At 60.0% G+C, this 25,409-nt stretch overlaps 1 protein-coding gene across 1 annotated transcript in view; it reads left to right on the top strand.

Annotated features, from left to right (window-relative positions):
* Nucleotides 1-304: 304 nt before the first annotated feature.
* Nucleotides 305-25,409, top strand: part of NUP98 (nucleoporin 98 and 96 precursor) — a 40,789-nt gene continuing 15,684 nt past the window's right edge. Inside the window, exons 1-20 of the mRNA XM_068168545.1 lie at nucleotides 305-434; nucleotides 3,030-3,123; nucleotides 4,542-4,643; nucleotides 5,558-5,737; nucleotides 6,965-7,104; nucleotides 8,318-8,425; nucleotides 9,168-9,351; nucleotides 10,405-10,565; nucleotides 11,147-11,284; nucleotides 12,331-12,418; nucleotides 13,428-13,520; nucleotides 14,816-14,956; nucleotides 15,614-15,747; nucleotides 16,319-16,506; nucleotides 17,994-18,110; nucleotides 19,291-19,595; nucleotides 21,479-21,592; nucleotides 22,097-22,235; nucleotides 22,621-22,798; nucleotides 24,017-24,181. Coding sequence (XP_068024646.1) covers nucleotides 3,051-3,123; nucleotides 4,542-4,643; nucleotides 5,558-5,737; nucleotides 6,965-7,104; nucleotides 8,318-8,425; nucleotides 9,168-9,351; nucleotides 10,405-10,565; nucleotides 11,147-11,284; nucleotides 12,331-12,418; nucleotides 13,428-13,520; nucleotides 14,816-14,956; nucleotides 15,614-15,747; nucleotides 16,319-16,506; nucleotides 17,994-18,110; nucleotides 19,291-19,595; nucleotides 21,479-21,592; nucleotides 22,097-22,235; nucleotides 22,621-22,798; nucleotides 24,017-24,181 — 2,748 coding nt within the window. The 5' untranslated portion in view covers nucleotides 305-434; nucleotides 3,030-3,050. The remainder of the gene's footprint in view (nucleotides 435-3,029; nucleotides 3,124-4,541; nucleotides 4,644-5,557; nucleotides 5,738-6,964; nucleotides 7,105-8,317; nucleotides 8,426-9,167; nucleotides 9,352-10,404; nucleotides 10,566-11,146; nucleotides 11,285-12,330; nucleotides 12,419-13,427; nucleotides 13,521-14,815; nucleotides 14,957-15,613; nucleotides 15,748-16,318; nucleotides 16,507-17,993; nucleotides 18,111-19,290; nucleotides 19,596-21,478; nucleotides 21,593-22,096; nucleotides 22,236-22,620; nucleotides 22,799-24,016; nucleotides 24,182-25,409) is intronic.

The following is a 25,409-nucleotide window of genomic DNA, read 5'->3' as shown; positions in this document are numbered from 1 at the left end:
TGCCGATTGGACGCGCGTCGCCAAAATGCCCGGATCTTAGAGCGGGGCTGAAAGGCGAGGGCTTCTGGACCTTTCCGCGACGTCAGCTCCGCCTCTTCCGGTTTCCAGGCAACCAATCAGCGCTCAAGGCGCTGGAAAGGTTGGCGCGCCTTCTTCAGCCAATCAGTAAAGGGGAAAGGGGAGGGATGGGAGGGAATTGCCTCGTTTTCAAGCGGGCGTCAGCCAATGGGCGGCGGCGGCGGCGCGCAAAGGCTGCTGGGAGGCGCGCACGGGGCGGGTTGTGACGCAGTTTCGCTCCCTCCCTCCTCCCCGCTCCGCGCTGAGGCGGCGGCGGAGGCGCCACCGGCACCGCGGGAGCGGCGCGGAGAGGCCTGGCCAGGCCTGCGCCTCCTTCTCGCTGCTCTTCTTGCACCCTTTGCTTTCGGACAGTGGCGGTAAGCCCCGGGAGAATGTGTGGGAAAGAACCGGGAATCTCTTCCCTTGCTCCGCCGTGCAGGCCGCCGCGGCTCCCTGCGGCCTTTGTTTTGTGGCGTTGCTATGCGAGAGTCGGGGCTGACCTGGGGCTGCGGGGCCTGGTGGGGGTGGGTTGGGGGACGGAGGGCTGCGTGGGTCTTGTATGAAGCGGGAGAGAGGGCTGCAGGGAGGGGTTTGGGGAGGCCTGGCCCCTCTCCGCCGACACCGGGCCCCTGGGCTGGGACTCTCTCGATCGACGCCGGGACCCTCTCGACCACTACCGCTTCCTTGGGCCCTAGTTCCGCCCCAGGCTCCTCTTAGCCACCCCTGGATCCTACTCCACCTGTTCCCCTTGTGGTATTCCTCTCGGGTGTGAGGGTCCTGCCGTGTCCTCCTCTCTGGGTTTGGGAGCTGTTGCCTGTTTGTGTGTCTTGCGCCTTTTTTCCCACCCTGTTACTGGGGTTGTGGGCCACCTACAGCCTCTGTGACCTCAGAAATCCCTGGGTTGGGGTGAAGTTGAGATGCTGAGAGCCAGCTGGACAGAAAGGGCTGAAAGCTCGCTGGATGGCCAGGCCCAAAGGGGAGTGAGCCGTGGAGACAGCTCCAGTATGTTGTTGGACACTAGAGGTGTCTTTAGGGCTCGGTGCTGGGTCAGGTCTCTTCAATGTCTCCATCGCTGAGCTGGGTGTGTGCTGGAGGCTCCCTCAGGCAGCTTGCAGATGGCACCAAGCTGGGTGGGAGCTGAGCTGCTGGAAGGGCAGAAGGGACCTACAGAAGGCTCTGGGCCAGGCTGGAGCCACGGGGGAGGCCAGTGGGATGAGGTCACCAAGTCCAAAGGTTGGGGCCTGCCTTTGGGTCACAACAAGCCCAGGAAGGCTGCAAGCTGGGGGCACAGATGCTGGGAAGTGCCTGGTGGGAAAGGCCCTCGGGGGAGTTGGTGTCAGAGGCTGGAGAGGAGCCAGGGGGTGCCCAGGTGGGCAAGAAGGGCAGCAGCAGCCTGGGTTGGAGCAGCAGTGGTGTGGGCAGCAGGGCATGGATTGTCCCCTTGGAGAGCTTCCACCACACACCCCCCCAACCCCAGGCCATGGTTCTCCTGGGCAAGCTGCTGGAGCAGGGTGGGGTTGGACTGAGTGAGGTCCAAGAGGTCTTTTCCCGCCACCACCATGGGAGTTGGTAAGGAAGTGAAAAGACTTTGGTCACCACAAAGTTCTCTGCTGGTTTGCTGCTGCTGTGGAAGCTTGAAGGCTCTCCAGGACATCCCTGTAGTTAGTGCTTAACATGGGACAATTACTGGTGTGAGGTTAACTGCTTTGGCTTCCAGTGGCACTGGGATGGCTGCAGAGGGTGGTGGGACACAGCTGAGGGTCCCCAAAGCCTAGATTTGGAGTCACCTTTCTCAGCAGGGATAAAAAGATGGTTTGATGGCTTCAGTCTGGTGGGCTTTGGCTCTCTGCTTGGTTCCTCGTGGTGAGGAGGATCTAAAATGAGCTGCAACTGGAGAGCTATGGAGAAGGTTCCAAAATGTAGGAGTGGAGCAGGAGCAGCTTGCCCAGGGGCACCATGGCCAGGGGAGGGATTGGAAGCTCTCCACAGCCTCTCTGGGCAGCCTGCTCCAGGCCTCTCCAGCAGCCTCACCCCAAACAAGTTACACCTCCTGGCTGCCCCTTGGGTGCCCCTTGGGCCCTGGGCACCACTCAGCAGATGCCAGCCCCAGGCTCTTGCCCCCCACAGCTCCTTGAGCTCTTGCTGAGCATTGCTCAGATCCCCTCTGGGGCTGCTCTGCTCCAGCCTCAGCAACCCCCAGGGCCCTCAGCTGCTCTTCACATCTCCTCCAGGCCCTTCCCTTCCTTTGTCGTTCTCTGGCCCTCAGCCTTTCTCCAGCACTTCCCAGGCTCTGCCCTGGGCAGCCCAGCTCTGGCCCCAGCCCTGCAGCTGTGGCCTCCCCAAGGCAGAGCAGAGGGGCAGCAGAACCTTCCTGCTGCTGCCACACTCTGCCCCATGCCCCCCACCCAGGACACCTTGCTGGCTGCTGGGCACCTCCTTGCTGTCCCCCAGCACCCCCATCTCCTTCTCCTGGCAGCTGCTCCCCAGCAGCTCCCCCCTGGGCTGTGCTGCTGCAGGAGGCTGTCCCTGCCCGGGGCAGGACCCTGCCCTTGCTCTGCTTGGCCTTCAGGAGGTTCCTCTCCCCCAGCTCTCAGCCTGCCCAGGGCTCCCTGGCTGCCAGCACAGCCTCAGGGCTGTCAGCACTGCTCCCAGCAGCAAACTAGCTGAGATGTTCTGGAGACCTTTAAGCAGAGCTGGCTCAGGGCAGAAGTACTGTGTCTGGGTGTCTTCACCTGGGGCTCACAGCTGGGACTGAGGTCAGGAAGCATCTCCTGATGTCACCAACCTGTGAGTCTGCTCCTTTGGAGGGCTCTGACTGTGCTTTAAATTCCTTTTGGTGGACCTCAGCTGCCTCTCCTGTGGTCTGTGGCAGGAGGCCTGCAATTATTGACCAAGCTCAGCCATGAGCGAGATGAACCCTTGAATCTTTCTAGCTGGGCTGTGTCTGAGACCTCATTTTTTCCTTTTTCCAGGATTAGAAGACAACTCTGAAGATGTTCAACAAGTCCTTTGGGACCCCCTTTGGGGGCAGCACTGGATTTGGGACTTCTTCCACCTTTGGACAAAGTGAGTGATGGAGCTGAGGTGACTTTTCCAGGCCTTGAGGGCTTTGTTTTCCTGGAGGATCAGCTCCTGGTTGGGATTCTGTGGGTGGCATGGAGTTGGAAAGGTGCTGGGCTTGTGAGATGGCTGTGAGTGGAGGAGCCCCCAGGGTGGTCTCCTCCTGGGGCCCAGCTTGGGGGGGTTAGGAGGTTCCAAGATTCCAGAGGTATGAAGACTTCTTTTCAGGAAGGGGTTGGAAGAATCCAACTCTGCTGGAGAGCTTTGGGCAGGGGAGGGATGGAGGTGGAGTCTCCTAGGATTTGGAGGGAAGACTTCCAGGGAGAAAGCTTGGAATGGGGGAGGGAATGTCCTCAGGACAGAGATGGAGTGAGTGGTACTGGAATCATCTGGGTTGGGAGATCTTGAAGGTGATGGAGGCCAAGCCATGGCTCAGCACTGCCCCAGCACCACCACCCCATGGCCCTCAGCTCCCAACCCCAACAGTTTCCCAACCCCTCCAGCCATGGGGACTCCACCACTGCCCTGGGCAGCCTGCCACAGGCCTGGGCAAGCCTCAAGGGGCACAAATTGTCCTTCAGGGCCAAGATCAGGCTCCTCTGGGCCACCTTGAGGTGGTTTTTCTCAACCTGTTCCTTCTCCCTTGGGAGAAGATCCCAAGCTCCACCTGGCTCCAGTCTCCTCTCAGCTGGAGGCATTCAGACAGATTCCAAACTGGCAGCAGAAAAACCTGCTGGAGCGTAAAACTTGGTGGAGGCTTTGCAGAACTGTGGCTCTGTTCTGGGTGACTTCAGCTCCTGACATGGAAGAAGTTCTTGAGCAGGAGGTTGGGGAGGGCCTGTTTGAGGTCAGGCAGAGAGCTGGGAGCTGCCCCCTGGCTGGCAGCAGCCCAGGGCAGGGGGTTTGGGGCTCTGAGCTCTGCTTGGAGCTGTCCCTGCTGGCTGCAGGGGGCTTGGGCTGGGTGAGCTTGGAAGTCCCTTCCAACCCATTCCATGGCCTTTAAGGTACCTCCAACCTGTTCCATGACCTTTGAAGCTCTTTCTAACCCTTTCCGTGATTCCATGACCTCCGAAGGCACTTTCAATCCAACCCATTCCATTATTCCATCACCTTTGGAGGCGTCTCCAACCCATTCCATTACTCCATCACCTTTGCAAGTGCCTCCAACCCAACTTCTTCCATGACTCCATGACCTTGGAAGGTGCCTTCAACCAACCCATTCCTTGACTCCATGAGCTCTGAAGGTGCCTTCAACCCATTCTATGACTCCATCCCCTTGGAAGGTGCTTCCAACCCATTCCATGACCTTGGAAGGTCTTTCCAACCCAACCCATTCCATGAAATGTTGTAGTCTTTGCCCGGAGTGTTTTGGGTTCTCCTCCACCTGCTTGGGTTGTGGCTTCACCCAGGCTCTGCTGTTCCAGGTGCTGGCTTTGGTACCACCAGTGGAGGAGCCTTTGGCACCTCAGCCTTTGGCTCCAACAGCAACACAGGAGGCCTCTTTGGGACGACCCAGACTAAGCCAGGTATGGTTGTGGTGGGCTGGAGTGAAGCCTGGTGAAGAGAATCCCAGGATCCCAGCATGGTGTGGTGGTGGGAAGGGACCTCTGGAGCTCTCTACAGGAGGAGGCTCCACAACCTCTCTGGGCAGCCTGCTCCAGGCCTCTCCAGCAGCCTCACCGCAAGCAAGTTGCTCCTGCTGGCACCTCCTGGCTGCCACTTGCTGTCCCTTGAGCCCTGGGCACCACTCAGCAGATGCCAGCCCCAGGCTCTTGCCCCCCACAGCTCCTTGAGCTCTTGTTGAGCATTGCTCAGATCCCCTTTGGGGCTGCTCTGCTCCAGCCTCAACAGCCCCCAGGGCCCTCAGCTGCTCCTCACAACTGCTCCAGAGCCTTTCCCACCTTTGTTGTCCTCCTCTGGCCCTCAGCCTCTCCCCAGCCTCCCCCAGACTCTCTCTAGCACTTCCCAGGCTCTGACCTGGGCAGTCCAGCCCTGGCCCCAGCCCTGCAGCTGTGGCCTCCCCAGGGCAGAGCAGAGGGGCAGCAGAACCTCCCTGCCCCTGCTGCTGCCCACACTCTGCTCCATGACCCCCGGGGCACCTTGCTGGCTGCTGGGCACCTCCTTGCTTGTCCCCCAGCACCCCCAGCTCCTTCTCCTGCCAGCTGCTCCCCAGCAGCTCCCCCCTGGGCTGTGCTGCTGCAGGAGGTTGTCGCTGCCCAGGGGCAGGACCCTGCCCTTGTCCTGCTTGGCCCTCAGCAGCTTCCTCAGCCCAGGCTCTCAGACTGGGCAGGTCAAGAGAGGGGAAAGGGAAAGGAAGACCTTGGAAAGCAGAACAAAAAAGCACCAAAGCCCCCAGAAGGAACCAAACCACCACAACCCCAAGAAGTCACTCCCTAGGCCCCCTCATGGCCCTTGGTTAATTGTCCCTCTCTGTCTGCAGGAGGATTGTTTGGTTCCAGCACCTTCAGCCAGCCTGCCACCTCCTCCACCAACACAGGCTTTGGCTTTGGCACTTCCACTGGCACCTCCACCAGCCTCTTTGGCACCACCAGCACTGGGGGAGGCCTCTTCTCCTCCCAGAACAATGCGTTCACCCAGAACAAACCTGTTGGCTTTGGAAGTGAGTCCAACCTTCTGTCACCCTCCTGAGGGCCTGGGCTTGAAGGGACCTGGAGGTGCTCCTCAGGTGGCACCATGGAGGGTTTGGTTTGAGGATGTAGTTATGGACCTCAGCAGCCAAGGCCAAGCTTGGGGTGGTCCAAATCCCATAGCTGGGAGCTGGCTTTGGAAGTGAGTCCAACTTCTGTCACCCTCCTGGGGGTCCGGGCTTGAAGGGACCTGGAGGTGCTCCTCAGGTGGCACCATGGAGGCTTTGATGGCTTTGGTTTGAGGATGCAGTTATGGATTTCAGTAGCCAAGGTCAAGCTTGGGGTGGTCCAAATCCCATAGCTGGGAGCTGGCTTTGGAAGTGAGTCCAACTTCTGTCACCCTCCTGGGGGTCCGGGCTTGGTGGGGCCTGGAGGTGCTCCTCAAGTGGCAACTTGGAGGCTTTGGCTTTGGTTTGAGGACCTAGTTCTGGACCTCAGCAGCCAAGATCAAGCTTGAGGTGGTCCAAATCCCATAGCTGGGAGTGGAGAAGCCATGAGGTGCAATTGGTTGGCCTGGGGATCTTGGGGGTCATCTTGATGTCCTTTTTGGGCCTGCTGGTTGAGGTCACTTTGAGTTGGGTTTGTTCCTGCTGCTTGGACCACCTCTGAAAAGCTGCTGGAGACCCCCACAGCCAAAGCAGCTCCTTGGAGATCATTCTGAGGAGAGCAGAGGGACCTCTGGGAGGGGGGGAAGAAGCTCCTCGGGACCTCTGACAGGGAGGAGAAGCTCTCAAGGCTCTCTGAGAGGGATGGAGAAGCTGTGGAGGGCCTCTGGGGGGGACAGGGATGGAGGAGCTGTGGAGGGCCTCTGGGGGGGGCAGGGAGGAGGAGCTGTGGAGGACCTCTGGGGGGGGCAGGGATGGAGGAGCTGTGGAGGACCTCTTGGGGAGGGGGGCAGGGATGGAGGAGCTGTGGAGGACCTCTTGGGGAGGGGGGCAGGGATGGAGGAGCTGTGGAGGACCTCTTGGGGAGGGGGGCAGGGATGGAGGAGCTCTTGAGGGGCCTCAACACCTGGAATCTTCTTCCTGTTCCTGGCTGCTCCTTCTCCACTCATCCTTGAGATGATGACTTGGGAGCAGAACCTTCCCCTCCCAACCTCTCCATCCTCACCTCTGCTGCCAGGGTTGGTTTGGGGTTTTTGGGGGGCTGTTTCCTTCCCTTTTCAGGTTTTATCCTCACAACTTTTCCTTTTTTCCAAGACTTTGGAACCAGCACCAGCAGTGGAGGCCTCTTTGGAACCACCAACACCACCTCCAACCCTTTTGGAAGCACTTCTGGGTCTCTCTTTGGGCCAACCAGCTTCACAGCAGCTCCTACTGGGACAACCATCAAGTTCAATGTGAGTCTGGGGGCTTCCTCCTGCAGCTGAGTGTCCCCAGAGAAATCCCCCAAACCCTCCCCCAGAAAACAGCAATTTGAGGACTTCTTGAGGTCAGCTTCTGGCTTGGTCACTTGGGGAGCTCCACAAGGTTCTGAAATTATTCCAAATTATCCCTTCTGTGCTGGAGGTGGTGGGAAGGGAGCTCTGGAGCCCACCCAGGCCAGGGGCACCATGGCTGAGGGGGGTTGGAAGCTCTCCACAACTTCTCTGGGCAGCCTGCTCCAGGCCTCTCCAGCATCCTCACCCCAAACAAGTTGCTCCTGCTGGCACCTCCTGGCTGCCACTTGAAGCCTGGGCAGCATTCAGCAGATGCCAGCCCCAGGCTCTTGCCCCCCACAGCTCCTTGAGCTCTTGTTGAGCATTGCTCAGATCCCCTCTGGGGCTACTCTGTTCCAGCCTCAACTCCCCAGCTCCCTCAGCTGCTCCTCACAGCTCCTCCAGGCTCCTTCCCCACCTTTGTTGTCTTCCCCTGGCCCCCAGCCTCCCCTGGACTCTCCCCAGCACTTCCCAGGCTCTGCCCTGGGCAGCCCAGCCCTGGCCCCAGCCCTGCAGCTGTGGCCTCCCCAGGGCAGAGCAGAGGGGCAGCAGAACCTCCCTGCCCCTGCTGCTGCCCACACTCTGCTCCTTGCCCCCCAGGACACCTTGCTGGCTGCTGGGCACCTCCTTGCTGTCCCCCAGCACCCCCAGCTCCTTCTCCTGCCAGCTGCTCCCCAGCAGCTCCCCCCTGGGCTGTGCTGCTGCAGGAGGTTGTCCCTGCCCAGGGGCAGGACCCTGTCCTTGCCCTGCTTGGCCTTCAGGAGGTTCCTCTACCCCAGGTCTGCCATAGGCCACCTGAGGGCTCCAGATAGGCCTTCAGTGGGGCAGAGCTGAGCTTCCTGGCTGAGTTGCCTTTCAGAATGGGCTGAAGAACATCTTGGAGGTTGGGAAGTGGTGGAGGGTGGCTTGGAAGAGCAGATAGGATGGGAAGGGGATCCCTGGAATCTCCTGGGCCTTAGTGTCCTCCCCCCAAATCCTGCTCCCTGCAGGTGTTTGGAGCTCCAGGTGCTGCCCACAGGAGCCTTCTGCTCCACCTCCTGCTTCAGTTAGAGGCTCTACCAACACCTGGAGAGAGGGTTTGGACCCAGACCAGCCTGGATTGCTTTAGTTTGATGTCCTTCCTCTTGCCTTGCAGCCCCCAACTGGCACTGACACCATGGTCAAGTCTGGGGTGAGCACCAACATCAACACCAAGCACCAGTGCATCACAGCCATGAAGGAGTACGAGAGCAAGTCCCTGGAGGTCAGTCAGGAGGCCTCCAAGCCTCCTGGGGGCTGCTTTTGGGGCTGGAAGAAGGCATTTGGGGCAATAATGAGCACCCAGGGCCTGGCCCAGGCCCTGCCAGAGCTTGGGGCCTGGCTACCCCCTGGCCCTGCTAGAGCTTGGAGGTTCCCCCCAGGGCTCTTGGAGATCCTGGACCCCCTCCACCCCACTTCCTTCCAGATCTTGGAACCTTTCCAGACCCTGTCTAGGTCTTTTAGAGCTGAGCTCCAGCCTTGCCATGCTCCAGCTCCTGTTGGAGCTGCTGAGGCAGTGTGGGGTGGAGCTCAGTGCTTTGGTAGCAGTTGGTGTTCTCCAGGCTTCAGCTGACCTTTGAGTAGAAAACCTCCTGGGAAGCATCCAAAGAGCTCAACCCAACTCCAGATGCTCCAAGACCTCTACTAAAGGTCATCAAGGCCAACCAGAAGTGGAGGTCTTGGAGCTTTCCTTGGTGTCTTGAACTTGGCATTGGGTTGAGGATTGTGTGAGGACCTTCAGAGGTCACCAAGGCCAGCCAGGAATGGAGGTCTTGGTGCTTCTCATGGTGTCCTCATCCTAAAGTTGGGTTGAGGATTGTGTGAGGACCTTCAGAGGACACCAAGGCCAGCCAGGAATGGAGGTCTTGGAACTTTTCCCTGGTGCCTCCATGCTGAGGCTGGGTTTGAGCATGGTGTGAGGTTCTTGAAGTTGTTCTGAGCTCCTCTGTGGCTTCTTCCTTCCCCAGGAGCTTCGTTTGGAGGACTACCAAGCCAACAGGAAAGGTCCTTCCAACCCAGTTGGAGCAGGAGCAGCTGCTGGGCTCTTTGGGTCCTCTACAGCCACATCCAGCACAGCCACAGGGCTCTTTGGCTCCTCCACCACCAACACAGGATTCTCCTATGGCCCCAACAAAACTGCCTTTGGCACCAGTGAGTGCTGCTGCCAGGGCTTCATGCGGGCTGGGCTTGGAGGCACCTTCCAAGCTCACCCAGCCCAACCCCCCTGGAGCCAGCAGGGACAGCCCCAAACCCCCTGCCCTGGGCTGCTGCCAGCCAGGGGCAGTCCCCACCTCTCTGGGGGACCTCAACCAGGCTCTCCCCAGCCTCCTGCTGAAGAATTTCTTCTTTCTCTCTGTCTCCTCTGAAGAATCAGGGAATTGTTTTGGTGAGAGAAGACCTTGGAGTCCAAGCATGGCTCCAGCACTGCCCCAGCTCCACCACCCCATGGCTTCAGCTCCACAGCTTCCCAACTCCTCCAGCCATGGGGACTCCACCACTGCCCTGGGCAGCCTGCCACAGGCCTGGGCACCCCTCAAGGGGCACAAATTGCTCCTCAGGGCCAAGCTCAACCTCCCCTGCCACAACCTGAGGCCATCTCCTCTTGGCTCAACCCTCAGGAGCAGCCCTTGAGCCCCAGCTGGCTGCAAGCTGCTCTCAGGGAGCTGCAGAGAGCCACAAGGTCTCCCCTCAGCCTCCTCTGCTGCAGCCTCAACCCCCCCAGGGCCCTCAGCTGCTCCTCACAACTTCCCCAGACCCCTCCCCAGCTTCCTTGCCCTGCTCTGGCCCTGCCCCAGCCCTCAAGGTCCTCCTGGCAGGGAGGGCCCAACCCTGCCCCCAGGCTTGCAGCTGTGGGTTCCCCAGTGCCCAGCCCAGGGGCACAATCCCTGCCCTGCTCCTGCTGCCCACACCATTGCTGCTCCAGCCCAGGCTGCTGCTGCCCTCCTTGCCCACCTGGGCACCCCCTGCCTCCTCTCCAGCCTCTGACACCAACCCTTCCCCCCTGCCCAGGTCCCTTGGCTCCCACAGACTGAGGGGAGTTTGCTGAAGGCTCCAACCCAACCCACTTCCACCTGAAGCTGCAGGGCCCCTGGAGCTTTGCTGCTCCCTGGAATTGCAGCCCTCTTGCCCTCTGGGAATCTACTCCAGGTGGCTTTGGATGCCCTCCTTGAGGACTTCCCCCCCAGGTTTGTGTCTCTCTTGCAGGTACAACTGGCTTTGGGACAGGGACCACAGGGGGTCTCTTTGGCCAGCCCTCCCAGACCTCCAGCTTGTTCAGCAAACCCTTTGGCCAACCAACCACAACCCAGAACACAGCTTTCTCCTTTGGGAACACCAGCCTGGGGCAGGCCAACACCAACACCATGGTGAGAGGCAGCTCTGCAACCCTTCAAGCTCCCCCTGGTCCCCCACAGCTTTTCACCCCCTTCTCTTCATGGTCCTCCTCCACAGCCCCTTTTGCCCCTCTCTTTCTCCTCCTCCACAGCCCCTTTTGCCCCTCTCTTTCTCCTCCTCCACAGCCCCTTTTGCCCCTCTCTTTCTCCTCCATCTCTCAATGTTCTGGCAGGGAGAGCCCAGCCCAGGGGCACAATCCCTGCCCTGCTCCTGCTGCCCACACCATTGCTGCTCCAGCCCAGGCTGCTGCTGCCCTCCTTGCCCACCTGGGCACCCCCTGCCTCCTCTCCAGCCTCTGCCCCCAGCCTGGAGCCTTCCTGGCTTTTCTGTGCCCCAGGGGCAGGTCCCAGCCCTTGCCCTTGGTGCCCTCATCCCATTGGCCTCCCCTATGGCTCCAGACCCCTCTGTAGCTCCCTCCTGCCCCTGCAGCAGTTCAGCTCCTACCCAGCTTGGTGCCATCTGCCAGCTTGAGGGTTTCTTGATTCTCTGACAGCAGGTTTGGGCCATCAGAAGTCCTTCCTGTGTGGTCTTCAGCACAGTTCTTTCCTTCCAGGGTCTCTTTGGGGTCACCCAACCTTCCCAGACTGGCAGCCTCTTTGGAAGCCCTGCAAACACCAATGCTGGCACTGGCTTTGGCACTGGCACTGGGCTCTTTGGACAGGCCAGCACAGGCTTTGGGGTCGGTGGCTCGGTAAGACCTGACCTGAGGGCCTTCAAAACCCTCCCCCCAAGACCAGGGGACAGCAACCTAGCTGGCTTAGAGACCTGGCCCCAGGGCCTGCTCTCCAGCCCCTGGGAGCTGAGGTGCAAATGAGAGAGGTTTTGTGTGGAGGCAACAGAAGGTCAAGAGGAAAGTTAATTCTGTGGTGTTCATTGGGGGTGTGGTGGTTGAGCTTCCAACCAAGCAGCGGCTTGGGTGAGTGGGCAGCAGAGCTCCAGCACCAGCATGGAATGGTTTGGGTTGGAGAAGACCTTGAAGGTCCCTGGGGTCCCAGCACAGCCCCAGTATTGCCCCAGGGCACCACCACCCCATGGCCCTCAGCACCACAGCTCCACAGCTCCCCCACCCCTCCAGCCATGGGGACTCCACCACTGCCCTGGGCAGCCTGCCACAGGCCTGGGCAAGCCTCAAGGGGCACAAATTGCTCCTCAGGGCCAAGCTCAACCTCCCCTGACAACCTGAGGCCATCTCCTCTTGGTCCAGCCCTCAGGAGCAGCCCTTGAGCCCCAGCTGGCTGCAAGCTGCTCTCAGGGAGCTGCAGACAGCCACAAGGTCTCCCCTCAGCCTCCTCTGCTGCAGCCTCAACCTCCCCAGGGCCCTCAGCTGCTCCTCACAACTTCTCCAGAGCCTTCTCCTCCTTCCCCAGACCCCTCCCCAGCTTCCTTGCCCTGCTCTGGCCCTGCCCCAGCCCCCAAGCTCCTCCTGGCAGGGAGGGCCCAAGCCTGCCCCCAGGCTTGCAGCTGTGGGCTCCCCAGTGCCCAGCCCAGGGGCACAATCCCTGCCCTGCTCCTGCTGCCCACACCATTGCTGCTCCAGCCCAGGCTGCTGCTGCCCTCCTTGCCCACCTGGGCACCCCTCAGCTTCTTCAGATGGAGTCCTCCCATGACAGTTGCTGCCACCTCCAATGTTCCACAGGACCTAAGCCACCACTGATGGGAGTTTGGGTGGTGTGGTCCAAGCTGTGCCTTGGCTTCATCCTCCCTCCTTCCCCAGTTTCATCTTTTTCTTCCTTGCAGACCCTGTTTGGAAACAAACCAGCTGGATTTGGAACCACCACCACCAGTGCTCCCTCCTTTGGCACCACCACTGGTGGAGGCCTCTTTGGTAAGGACCCAACATTGACCTCAGGAACCAATCCATATCCTCCCAGGCTGGGTTGAGATAAGACAAAAAGGTGGAGCTAAAGGACCTGGAACTCATCCTGCACTTACCCCACAGCCCTGGCTGCTGGTGGGAAATGCTGAGGGGTGTTGGGTTGGGGAAGGGAGGAAACATCTGGGTGCTGCTTGGTGTCTTTCTTCATGGGGCTTCCACCTGGCTCAGAAGGTGCAGGGAAGGACAAGGCTGAACTTGAGAGTGTGGGCAGCAGCAGGGGCAGGGAAGTTCTGCTGCCCCTCTGCTCTGCCCTGGGGAGGCCACAGCTGCAGGGCTGGGAAGTGCTGAAGAGTCTAGGGTGGGCTGGGGGAGGGTGAGGGGCAGAGGAGGACAACAAAGGTGGGAAGGAGCCTGGAGAAGTTGTGAGGAGCAGCTGAGGGCCCTGGGGGCTGCTGCTGAGGCTGGAGCAGAGCAGCCCCAGAGGGGATCTGAGCAATGCTCAGCAAGAGCTCAAGGAGCTGTGGGGGGCAAGAGCCTGGGGCTGGCATCTGCTCAGGGGTGCCCAGGGGACAGCCAGGAGGTGCCAGCAGGAGCAACTTGTTTGGGGTGAGGCTGCTGGAGAGGCCTGGAGCAGGCTGCCCAGAGAGGCTGTGGAGCCTCCTCCTGTGCAGAGCTTCCAACCCCCCCTGGCCATGGATGTCCCTGGGGCAAAGCTGCTGGGGATGCCCCTGGCCTGGGGGAGCTCCAGAGGTCTCTTCCCACCCCTCCCAGCCAGCATTCTGTGATCTCAGAGCTGGGTTGTGCTTGGATCCCATCAGAGCTCTGCCTTTGAGCCCTGTGCTGCTCCAGCCCTGGGGTCTTTCCTTCTTGCTGGGTAAGACCAAGGTGGGACTGTGTGGCCTGCAGAGTATCAAAGGACAGCCACCCCTGAGCCACTGGTGGGGATGGATTTTAAGCCATGTTTGGACTTGGAGCTGAGCTGGTGTCAGGTTCATGAGGTTCTGCTCTTCTCTTGAAGGTTTTGGTGCCAACACCACTGGGAACACTTTGTTTGGTAACAAGCCTGCAACAGGGACCCTGGGGACCGGCCTTGGGACTGGCTTTGGGACAGGTAAGCCCTGGAACCAGCTGCTTCCACAGCTGCCTAAGGTTTAGTCCTCACACCTGAGAGAGGAGACAGTCTTGGACAGAAGGTTAAAGATGTTTTGACCTGGGAGACATGAACCAAAGCTAGGCTGGGAAGGGCCTGGAGGAACTTGGTGTGATAGGAAGTGACTCTGCCCTTGGTAGGCTGTTGGAACTGGAGCAGGAACAGCCCTTGGGCAGCCTGCCACAGGCCTGGGCACCCCTCAAGGGGCACAAATTGTGCCTCAGGGCCAAGCTCAACCTCCCCTGCCACAACCTGAGGCCATCTCCTCTTGGCCCAGCCCTCAGGAGCAGCCCTTGAGCCCCAGCTGGCTGCAAGCTGCTCTCAGGGAGCTGCAGAGAGCCACAAGGTCTCCCCTCAGCCTCCTCTGCTGCAGCCTCAACCCCCCCAGGGCCCTCAGCTGCTCCTCACAACTTCTCCACAGCCTTCTCCTCCTTCCCCAGACCCCTCCCCAGCTTCCTTGCCCTGCTCTGGCCCTGCCCCAGCCCTCAAGGTCCTCCTGGCAGGGAGGGCCCAAGCCTGCCCCCAGGCTTGCAGCTGTGGGCTCCCCAGTGCCCAGCCCAGGGGCACAATCCCTGCCTGCTCCTGCTGCCCACCCCATTGCTGCTCCAGCCCAGGCTGCTGCTGCCCTCCTTGCCCACCTGGGCACCCCCTGCCTCCTCTCCAGCCTCTTCCCCCCCAGGCACTTCCCAGCCCCTCTGCCCCAGTCTGGAGCCTTCCTGGGCTTGCTGTGCCCCAGGGGCAGGTCCCAGCACTTGCCCTTGGTGCCCTCATGCCATTGCCCTCCCCCATGGCTCCAGACCCCTCTGGAGCTCCCTCCTGCCTCTCCAGCAGCTCAGCTCCCACCCAGCTTGGTGCCATCTGCACCCTGCCTGAGGGAGCCTCCAGCCCTCCCCCAGCTCAGTGATGAAGACATCCAAGAGCCCTGGCCCAGCACTGAGCCCTGGGGACACCTCTGGTGTCCAGCCACCAGCTGGAGCTGTCTCCATTCTCCACCACCCTTTATCCCCAACCACCTCCAGCCACTTTGTCCACCCAGTTTCTACCCATCCAGACCATGAGTGGTGCTGGTGATGGTGTCCAAAGCTGGAGCAGATCCAGCTGGCCACCTGCATAGCTTGGCTCTCCAGCACTGAGAGCTCTCAGAAGCTGTAGGCACTTCTGGACCTCCTAACCTCTCTTGCAATTAGTTCTTTGGGGCATGTGGGTTGGTGATGGTCTTGTGCTCAACCCCAAACATCTCTCCTGTCCTTGTGCAGCTCTTGGAGCAGGCCAGACCTCCCTGTTTGGCAACACCCAACCCAAGCTGGGTGGGACCCTTGGGACAGGAGCATTTGGAGCTCCAGGCTTTAACACTTCAACAGCAACCCTGGGCTTTGGAGCTCCTCAGCCTGCTGTGGGTGAGTAAGATAGCAGGCCAGGTTGGACCTAAAGATGAGAGGACCTCCCAGCAAAGCCCTTTGGAGGGGATGGAGATGTTTGGGGCAGCTGTTTGGGAGCCTACTCTCTTCTCCCTCGCTGTGGAGAGGACCTTTCCTTGGTGCTAGTCAACATAGGGTCATGGCAGCCCAAGCTGGGAGCCACCCAACTGCTGACCTTCTTTGGCCACAGCCTGGTCTAGAGCAGTCTCAGCCCTCATCCAGCTGGATCTCCAAAGCTGAAGGGTCCATCACTTCCTTGTGGAGGTCCTTCCCAGAGCAGATTGGCCTTGGTGGGGACAATGTTCCTCTTGTGTCCTCTTGGAACCTCCTCAGGGGTAACTTGGCTGTACCTCTGTGGGGCTTCATCTCTAAAGGGAGTCTTATTCTCTTGGTGGCCTCCCTTGAAACATTGGACCACGGTGAGGAGGTCCCTCCTGAGCCTTCAGGGCCAGAGGAGGGGGCCATGGTGAGGAGGTTCCCCCTGAGCCTTCAGGGCCAGAGGAGGGGGCCGTGGTGAGGAGGTCCCTTCTGAGCCTTCCAGGGTTGCAGTGTTGGAACTCAAAGGGTGTGACCATGATGAGAAGGCTTCTCCTGAGCCTCCCTAGTCAATCATCTCCACTGCTGTTGTTCTTCCAGCCCTGACAGACCCCAGTGCCTCTGCTGCCCAGCAGGCCCTGCTCCAGCAGCACCTCAACAGCTTGACCTACTCCCCCTTTGGAGACTCTCCGCTCTTCAGGAACCCCATGGCAGACCCCAAGAAGAAGGAGGAGGTGAGTCCCACCTGGATTGTCCTCACTGGAGGCCTCAGCTTTCAACCCACTTCCAGTTCTCCTCACTGGGAGCAGCCAGCAGTGGTCACCTCTGCCCTGCCAAGCTGGTGCAAAGTGGCATTTGATCTTCTCCAGGACCCAAACTCCACCTCCTGTGGCTTCCTTCACTCCTCCTGAGCCTTTGGCTGTGGAGTTCTTGCTGCAGGTTGTGGGAAGGCAGCTGGGGCCTGGTCCATGCTTGGAGTATCTTCAGTGCTTAGCTTCAGCTTTGCTTGGGGCACCTCTTAGGACAGCCTCTGGTCAACCATCCCCTACCTGAGGATTCCTGCCCTGCCCCAGGAGGTCTCCTGAGGCCTTCCTGCCCTCCTGGGGCCCTCCCTTCCCTCCCTGCCCTGGGAGGAGGTCCAACCAACTTGTTGGCTCTTGGTGGCCCCCCCACAAAGCTTCTGTTCTTGCCTTTGGTGGCAGCAAAGAGATGGAGCCAACTTTTGCCTCTCTTACCCCAAAGCCTTCCAAGAAGCCATCTGGCACCTCCTGACTCTTCCCTTATCTCCTCCTCCTCACCCTGCAGAGGCTGAAGCCGACCAACCCAGCAGCTCAGAAGGCTTTGACCACCCCAACCCACTACAAGCTGACTCCCCGGCCGGCCACCAGGGTGCGGCCCAAGGCTCTGCAGTCCGCAGGCTCCGCCAAGTCTCAGCTCTTCGATGGCCTGGATGATGACGAGCCTGCCCTCTCCAACGGGGCCTTCATGCCCAAGTGAGTTGGGGTTTGGCCTTCTCCAGGGGTGGGGGAGGGAGGGGGTGGTGGAAGAACCTTGTGCTGAAGTGGGGGGAGGCGGTGGGAAGCCCTCAGTCTCGGGAGAGGTTGAAAGGCTGTGGAGCGACCGAGGGAGCTGGGGGGGAACTCGGGAGGTGAGGAGGTGGAGATGGGCAGGAGCAGGTGGGGAGGGCTGGGCTTGGAGGGGGGGCAAGGCAGGGCCCAGAGGGAGTTGGAGGGTGGCTCGGGGGAGGTCCAGAGGGAGTGGAGGGGAGGCCAAGGGAGGGTCCAGAGTGAGTTGGGGGTGGACCAAAGGAGGGTCTGGTGTTGGGGGGGCCAGGAGCGGGTCTGGAGTGCAGGGGACGCCAAGGGAGGGTCCAGGGGGAGTTGGGGGTGGACGCCAAGGGAGGGTCCAGGGGGAGCAGACCAGGAAGGTCCAGAGTTGAGGCCATTTCCTGAGAAATTTGGCTGTTAGGAGCTTTAGAGGTCTGAAGTTGTCCTGAGATGACCTCCACCTTAGATGTGAAGGCCAAAGAAGGTCCAGAATTGAGGTCATCTCTTGACAACTTGGGATTTTAGGACCTTTAGGGGTCTAAGGCTGTCCTGAGATGGCCTCAGCTTTGGATGTGGAGGTCAAAGGAGGTCTAATTGAGGTCATCTCCTGAGAGCTTTAGCTGCTAGGACCTTTAGAGGTCTGAGGTCCAAAATCAAGGTTATCTTACGAGACCTTTACAACTTCATTGACCTTCACATCTAAGGCTGAGGTCCTCTCAGGATGGTTTTAAAGGGTAGGACCTGTAGAGGTCTGAAGTTGTCAGGAGATGACCTCAACTTTAAATGTGAAAGCCAAAGAAGGTCTGAAGATGACGTGAGATGACCTCAGTTTTGCAGCCTTAAAGGTCCTAACATCTCAAGCTGCCAGGAGATGACCTCCATTGGAAATGGGAAGGCCAAAGCAGGTCTAAAGCTGAGATCATCTCCTGGGAACTTGAGGTGTTTTCTTGGGAACCAGCAGGGGAAGCCAAGGTCAGGACTCAGAGATGCTCCAGCTGGGTGTAGATATTGAGTGGCCTCCAGCTTGCAGGCAGAGAACCTTGCCATGGGTGTCCTGAAGGCATCCTCTAGTGAAGAACCACCTTGCAGGAGAACCTCCTGAAGCTCAACCAGGGCAGGGTCCAGGAGCTGGGGAGGACTCCTCTTTGTTTTGAGCTTTGCTGATCTTGGCTCTGAAGCTCTCCAGAAGTTTGTCCTTCTCGTAACCCAAAGTCCTGAAGGACTTTTGAAGGTCATCTCACCTTGGTTCCATGCTTGGAGAGGACTTCATAGAATCATAGACTTGGAAGGGACCTCAGGAGTCCTCTAGGACCAGCCCCCCCTGCCATGGACACCTCTTGAGTGTTGAGGAACAGCTCTTCTCTAGCTGGTTCTTGGTCCCTGGAAGGTCTGTCAGCATCTTCTTAACTTCTCCTTTTGGGTTCTCCATGTAGGAAGAGCATCAAAAAGTTGGTGTTGAAGAACCTCAACAGCAGCAAACTCTTCTCCCCTGTCAGTCGTGAGAACGAGGACCTGGCTTCTCCTTCAGAGTACCCAGAGAATGGAGACAGGTTGGTTGCTCCAGCACCTCTAGGTGTAACCATCCCCTGGCCTTTCTTCTTAAGAGGAACCCAAATTGGTCCCCTCCTGTCTCCAAGGGGTCACTGCTAGGCCAAAGAATGAGGTCAGGAGCCTCATCTTGGTTGGGCAGTAGGTGTGGGTTGACCTCTTGGGAGCTCAACTTGTTCTTCCTCTGTGGTCACTCCCCAGAGGGATGGGTGACCTCTGGGGGTGGTGGCTCTGGCTCAAGAGCTGTGGTGAGAAGCTGGGCCATGGCTGCAGGGGTCCTGGGCTGGAGCAGCAATGGTGTGGGCAGGAGGAGCAGGGCAGGGGTTGTGCCCCTGGGCTGGGCACTGGGGAGCCCACAGCTGCAAGCCTAGGGGCAGGGTTGGGCTCTCCCTGCCAGGAGGACCTTGAGGGCTGGGGCAGGGCCAGAGAAGGGCAAGGAAGCTGGGGAGGGGTCTGGGGAAGGAGGAGAAGGCTGTGGAGAAGTTGTGAGGAGCAGCTGAGGGCCCTGGGGGGGTTGAGGCTGCAGCAGAGGAGGCTGAGGGGAGACCTTGTGGCTCTCTGCAGCTCCGAGAGCAGCTTGCAGCCAGCTGGGGCTCAAGGGCTGCTCCTGAGGGCTGGGCCAAGAGGAGATGGCCTCAGGTTGTGGCAGGGGAGGTTGAGCTTGGCCCTGGGCAATTTGTGCCCCTTGAGTGGTGCCCAGGCCTGTGGCAGGCTGCCCAGGGCAGTGGTGGAGTCCCCATGGCTGGAGGGGTTGGGAAGTTGTGGAGCTGTGGTGCTGAGGGTCATGGGGTGGTGGTGCTGGGGCTGTGCTTGGCTGAAGCCTGTAGGGGAGGGAGGGAAGGTTGGTCTTGGGCTGGAGCTTGTAGGGGAAGGAGAGGGGGTGGGAAGTTTGTTCCTGGCCTTGGGACCTGTGGGGGAGGGAGGGAGTGAGGGAAGGTTGGCCCTGGGCTGGAGCCTGGGCGGGAGGGAAGGTTGGCCCTGGGCGGGAGGGAAGGTTGGCCCTGGGCGGGAGCCTGTAGGAGAAGCTTGGTTGGCCATGGGGTGGGACTTGTGGGGGAGGGTTGGTCCTGAGCTGGGGCCTGCTTGCTGTCTCTCTGAGCATCTTTCTCTTCTCCCCCCATTTCTGTGACCCAAATCCCCTGTAGGCCTCACCCCCTCAACTCCTTCCTGCTCTTCCTCCAGGTTCTTCCTGTCGGTGCCCCCGGAGGAGAACCACCGAGCGGATGGGGAGCGTGAGGAGGAGGAGGAGCAGCAGGAGGTGACTCGCTTCTACACCAACCCCATAGCCAAGCCCATCCCCCAGAGCCCTGAGAGCTCTGCCCACAAGCACCACAACAACGTGGACGACACCATCGTGGCCCTCAACATGAGGGCAGCCCTGAGGAATGGGCTGGAGGGCAGCAGTGAGGATGCCTCCTTCCAGGAGGATTCCCTCCAGGACGAGCGGGAGGAGGAGCCAGAAGCCATTCAGCACCCTCATCCTGCAGGTAGGACTGGGAGGGAGGTCAGCACAGCTCGGGGGAGCTCCTCACATACCTGCACTGGAGGTCTCTTGAGCTCTACTTGAGTGCTGGGAGGCAGTGGTGGGAAGGGTTGGGCAGGAAGGGCCAGCACAGGTCATGGAGTCATGGAATGGGCTGGAGGCACCTTCCAAGGTTATGGGATGGGTTAGGTTGGAAGGACCTGCAGTAGTCACTGAATAGTTTGAGTTGGAAGGACCTTCCAGGTCATGGAGTCATGGAAGGGGTTGGACACACCTTCCAAGCTCACCCAGCCCAAGCCCCCTGCAGCCAGCAGGGACAGCCCCAAGCAGAGCTCAGAGCCCCAAACAGCCTGCCCTGGGCTGCTGCCAGCCAGGGGGCAGCTCCCAGCTCTCTGCCTGACCTCAACCAGGCTCTCCCCAGCCTCCTGCTCAAGAACTGCCTCAGATCTACTCCAGATCTCTACTCTTTGAGCTCCAAACCATCTTCCCTTGGCCTGGCCCCACAGCTCCAGCTCCAAACTCTGTGCCCAGCTTGCTGCTGGGCCCCTTCCAGCCCTGCCAGGCCACCAGAAGGTCTCCCTGGAATCTTCTCCATGCTGAACTCCCCCAGCTCTGCCAGCCTGGGGACCCAGCAGAGCCCTTCCAGGAGGCTGTGGCTGCCTCTGTCCCTCCTCCAGCAGCTCCCTGCCGGTGCTGAGTTGAGTCCTGGAGGAGCAGGACCCTGCCCTTGCCCTGCTTGGCCTTCAGGAGGTTCCTCTCCCCCAGCTCTCAGCCTGCCCAGGGCTCTCTTGCTGCCAACACTGCTCCCAGTCTGGTTCCATCAGAAACTAGTTTCAGGGTCCCCTCTATGCTTTCATCCAGGCTGCTGATGAAGATGCTGTTGGAGGTGTTCCAGGCCTGGTGGGACGAGGCCTTGAGCCACCTGGGCTGGGGGAGGAGGTGTCCCTGCCCATGGCAGGGTCTTTGGAGCTGGATGACCTTCAAGGTCCCTTCTAACCCATTCTAGGATTCCATGACTCGGTGACCTCAAAGGTCTCTTCTAACCTCAACAGTTAGGGGGGACCAGGTCCCTTTGGGGGCCCCCAATCTTCCCCCCCCAATCTGGGACCAGGTCTTTTTGGGCCCCTCCTGCAATTCATAGAATCACAGTATCAGTCAGGGTTGGAAGGGACCACAAGGATCATCTAGTTCCAACCCCCCTGCCATGGGCAGGGACACCCCACACTAGATCAGCCTGGCCAGAGCCTCATCCAGCCTGGGCTTAAACACCTCCAGGGACGGGGCCTCGACCACCTCCCTGGACAACCCATTCCAGGGTTTCACCACTCTCATGGTGAAGAACCTCCTCCTCACCTCCAGCCTGAATCTCCCCACCTCCAGCTTCATTCCATTCCCCCTAGTCCTATCACTACCTGAGATCCTGAGCAGTCCCTCCCCAGCCTTCCTGTAGGCCCCCTTCAGATACTGGAAGGCCACAATTAGGTCTCCTCGGAGCCTTCTCTTCTGCAGACTGTACAGCCCCAACTCCTTCAGTCTGTCCTCATAGGAGAGGTGCTCCAGCCCTCTGATCATCCTTGTGGCCCTTCTCTGGACACATTCCAGCACCTCCACATCCCTCTTGTAGTAGGGCCCAGGCCCCATTGGTGACATCCCCCCCTCCCCCATTTGGAAGCAGGTCTCTTTAGGGGCCCAATTTGGGACCAGGTCCCTTGGGCTCTCCCCCCCCATCTTGGGACCAGAGGTTGGAGGCCTCCCAGCAGGCTCTGTCCCCCCCACTCACAGCACTGAGTTCCATCCTTCACCCTTTGCTGTCTCCCTTTTCAACCTCCATCTCTTACCAAACTCAACTCTGGCCCTGCCCCTCTCACCTTGCCCCTGGCCCCGCAGGGATCGTGCTGACCAGAGCCGGGTACTACACCATCCCCTCCCTGGAGGAGCTCTCTGCCTACACCAACGAGCACAACGAGTGCGTCGTCAGCGACTTCACCATCGGCCGCAGAGGTGGGCACGGGGGGGGATGGAGGACCTTCAGCTGAGGCCTTGGGTCCACCTCTGGAAGGGCTTTGTGGGGTCCACCCCTGAAAGGGCTGCTGGGTAGGGCCACCGGCAAGGGTTGTGGGTGACCCCTACCCCACCTGGAAGGTGGTGCCCCCAGCCTGGGCAGGGGCTCCTGGGATTGACCTAGAAGCGTCTGGGGCTGCCTGGAAGGCCTTTGGGGTGGCCCCAGCGTGGCCTGGGGCAGGCTGTTGGGGGGGAGGGGGGAGCAGGGCCCAGCGTGGCCTGGGGCAGGCTGTTGGGGGGGAGGGGGGAGCAGGGCCCAGCGTGGCCTGGGGCAGGCTGTTGGGGGGGAGGGGGGAGCAGGGCCCAGCGTGGCCTGGGGCCACCTGGAAGGCCTTTGGGCTGGCCCTAGAGCCATGAGAGAGGCTGGGAAGAAAGCATCAATCCAGGAGCAGAGGTTCCTGAGGTGCTTGCTGGAGCAGTGCTGATGCTGGGGGGGTCCTGCAGGTTATGGATCCATCTACTTCGAGGGAGAAGTCAACCTGACCAACCTCAACCTGGATGAGATCGTCCACATCCGGCGCAAGGAGGTCATCGTCTACCCTGACGATGAGAAGAAGCCTCCCATTGGGGAGGGCCTGAACAGGTGAGCCTGGGAGGCAGCTTTGAGCCTTTAGTCACCTTCCTGGGTCTGGAGGTACCTCCTAAGAGCTCTCCACCAGGGTTGTGCCCTCAGCTGACATCAGACCTCACCTGTGGGGACAGCTTCAGTCCTTAGATCATCGTCTGGAGATAGCTCTCCACCAGGGTTGTGCCCTCACCTGTGGGGACAGCTTTGAGCCTTTAGTCACCTTCTTGAGTCTTGGAGGTGCCTCCTGAATGCTCCCCCCCAGGGCTGTGCCCTCAGCTGCCATCCCTGAAGGACCTCCAGAGGGTCCTTGGCCAGGAGGCCAGCTGGAGCCTCCAGCTTCAGCCTGAGCATTGCCTCGACCCAGCTGTTGACTTCTCCTCCTTTGGTTGCCTCTCTTCAGACGTGCTGAGGTCACCTTGGATGGTGTGTGGCCCACAGATAAGACCTCCAGGTGCCTGATCAAGAGCCCAGAGCGCTTGGTGGACATGAACTATGAGGGCAGGCTGGAGTCGGTGTCCCGCAAGCAGGGAGCTCGCTTCAAGGAGTACCGCCCAGAGACAGGCTCCTGGGTCTTCAAGGTGAGCTCCTGGGCCTCCAAGGGACCCCTCAGCCCCTTGCAGGGCTCTGGAGGTGTGGTCCTGAAGGCCATGGGGTTGGTTAGGTGGTGGTGGTGAGTGTGGGGGGTGGGTTTGGGTGGCCTTCAAGGGATCTTATCTGAAGTGAGAACCTGCTGAGGACTTGGGGCTCCAAACCTTCTCTGAACTGTGCCCAGTGTGGTGATGGGAAGGGATCTCTGGAGCTTCCCCAGGCTAAGCCCATACTGCTCCAGGAGGGCACCCCCAGGAGCACAGTGGCCAGGAGGGGGTTGGAAGCTCTCCACAACCTCTCTGGGCCTCCTGCTCCAGGCCTCTCCAGGCATTCTCCTGATGGTCAGGTGGAACCTCAAAGACAGCCAAGGTTCTCCTGATGTAGTTTGTCCTCAAGAAGGCTGAAGGTAGAACCTCCTCAGGACTTAGAATTTGAGGTTGCATCTGAAATCCTGGGGGCAGGGTTGGGCCCTCCCTGCCAGAAGGACCTTGAGGGCTGGGGCAGGGCCAGAGCAGGGCAAGGAAGCTGGGGAGGGGTCTGGGGAAGGAGGAGAAGGCTGTGGAGAAGTTGTGAGGAGCAGGTGAGGGCCCTGGGGGGGTTGAGGCTGCAGCAGAGGAGGCTGAGGGGAGACCTTGTGGCTCTCTGCAGCTCCCTGAGAGCAGCTTGCAGCCAGCTGGGGCTCAAGGGCTGCTCCTGAGGGCTGGGCCAAGAGGAGATGGCCTCAGGTTGTGGCAGGGGAGGTTGAGCTTGGCCCTGAGGCACAATTTGTGCCCCTTGAGGGGTGCCTAGGCCTGTGGCAGGCTGCCCAGGGCAGTGGTGGAGTCCCCATGGCTGGAGGGGTTGGGAAGCTGTGGAGCTGTGGTGCTGAAGCCATGGGGTGGTGGTGCTGGGGCCAAGGTTGGACTCCATCCCCTTCAAGGTCTCTTCCAACCTTAACCACTCCATGATTTTCCTCCCTGTAGGACAATCCAACCTCACCACACTGAGCTTTGCAGGTGACCCCAGGCCCTTTTGGGGCTGCCCCAAAGTCCTTCTAGAGGATCTAAGGCTCTTTGGGGTCACCTCAAAGCTTTCCAGCTCAGCCCAAGGCCCTTCTGGGCCTCCCAGGGGTGGGGACATCTGTCCCAGCTGATTGTTAGGAGCCACTTCTGAAAGACCTCCAACATCTCTCCACCCTTTGACCTGTCTTTGTCCTTCTGCTCCCACAGGTTGCTCACTTCTCCAAGTATGGCCTGCAGGACTCAGATGAGGATGAGGAAGATAACTCTTCCAAGGTGGACACCAAGAAGCTCAAAACCACTCCCATGCCACCTCCAGGACTTCTCCCACCCCAACAAATGACCCTCAATGGCAAACCAACCCCTCCAGCTCAGGTAGGATGGGAAGAAGATGACCTCCAACAGGGGAAGTCACCATGGAAGGTGGAGAACGAACTGGTCCTAGGGGTGGGGGTTGGAGAAAGATGGAACAGAGCAGCACCTGGGGCCAACTGAGAAGCTCTTCTGACCCCCTGATGAGTGGTGGCTTGGCCTTGGTAGTTGAGACCCTTCCATGCTGAGGGTGTGGCGGGTTGAGAGGCTTGGAAGGTGGCTTGGAGATGTTTGCCACACATCTGGAAGTCAGCTTGGCCTTGGGAGAATGGTGTGGAACCTGTCCAGGTTGGGCAAAGATCTTCCAAGGGCATGGAGTCCAGCCAGGAGATCCATGGCAGAGATCCACCGGGATGATGACTTCAAGGCGAACCTGGGGATGGGTTGGTGAAGACCTTGAAAGTGATGGAGGCCAAGCAAGGCCTCATGGAGAAGCTTCTCCACCCCTGGGGAGGACCACCCTCTCCTCCTCCATGGGGTTGTGGTTCTGGGGCAGTGCTGAGGCCATGATTGAACTCCACCTTCAAGGTCTTCTCTGGCCAATTCCATGATTGTGGTTGGAAGAGATCTCCAGGATCAGTGCCCCAGCACCACAGCTTCCCAACCCCTCCAGCCATGGGGACTCCACCACTGCCCTGGGCAGCCTGCCACAGGCCTGGGCACTCCTCAAGGGGCACAAATTGCTCCTCAGGGCCAAGCTCAACCTGCCCTGCCACAACCTGAGGCCATCTCCTCTTGGCCCAGCCCTCAGGAGCAGCCCTTGAGCCCCAGCTGGCTGCAAGCTGCTCTCAGGGAGCTGCAGAGAGCCACAAGGTCTCCCCTCAGCCTCCTCTGCTGCAGCCTCAACCCCCCCAGGGCCCTCAGCTGCTCCTCACAACTTCTCCACAGCCTTCTCCTCCTTCCCCAGACCCCTCCCCAGCTTCCTTGCCCTGCTCTGGCCCTGCCCCAGCCCTCAAGCTCCTCCTGGCCGGGAGGTCCCAACCCTGCCCCCAGGCTTGCAGCTGTGGGCTCCCCAGTGCCCAGCCCAGGGCTTCTCAGCCCCGGTTGGCCTTTGGAAGCTCTGGGTGGTGTGGAAGCACTCTCCAGGAGATAGAGGAGGCCCCAGGATGCTCAAAACTCTTCCTCTTTCATGGTCACATCCAAAGGCTGAGAGGAGATGGCCTCAAGCTGCCCCAGGCAGGCGGTTCAGGTTGGACATCAGAAGCAGCTTCTTGAAGCCTGGCCCAGGCTG

This window comes from Melanerpes formicivorus, unplaced genomic scaffold, assembly GCF_026170545.1.
Source record: "Melanerpes formicivorus ecotype bairdi unplaced genomic scaffold, bMelFor1.0.p_v2 SCAF_141, whole genome shotgun sequence".
NCBI classification, from domain to species: Eukaryota; Metazoa; Chordata; class Aves; order Piciformes; family Picidae; genus Melanerpes; species Melanerpes formicivorus.
Note: the sequence above shows the minus strand (reverse complement) of the source record. Positions and strands in the feature narration are given on the sequence as shown.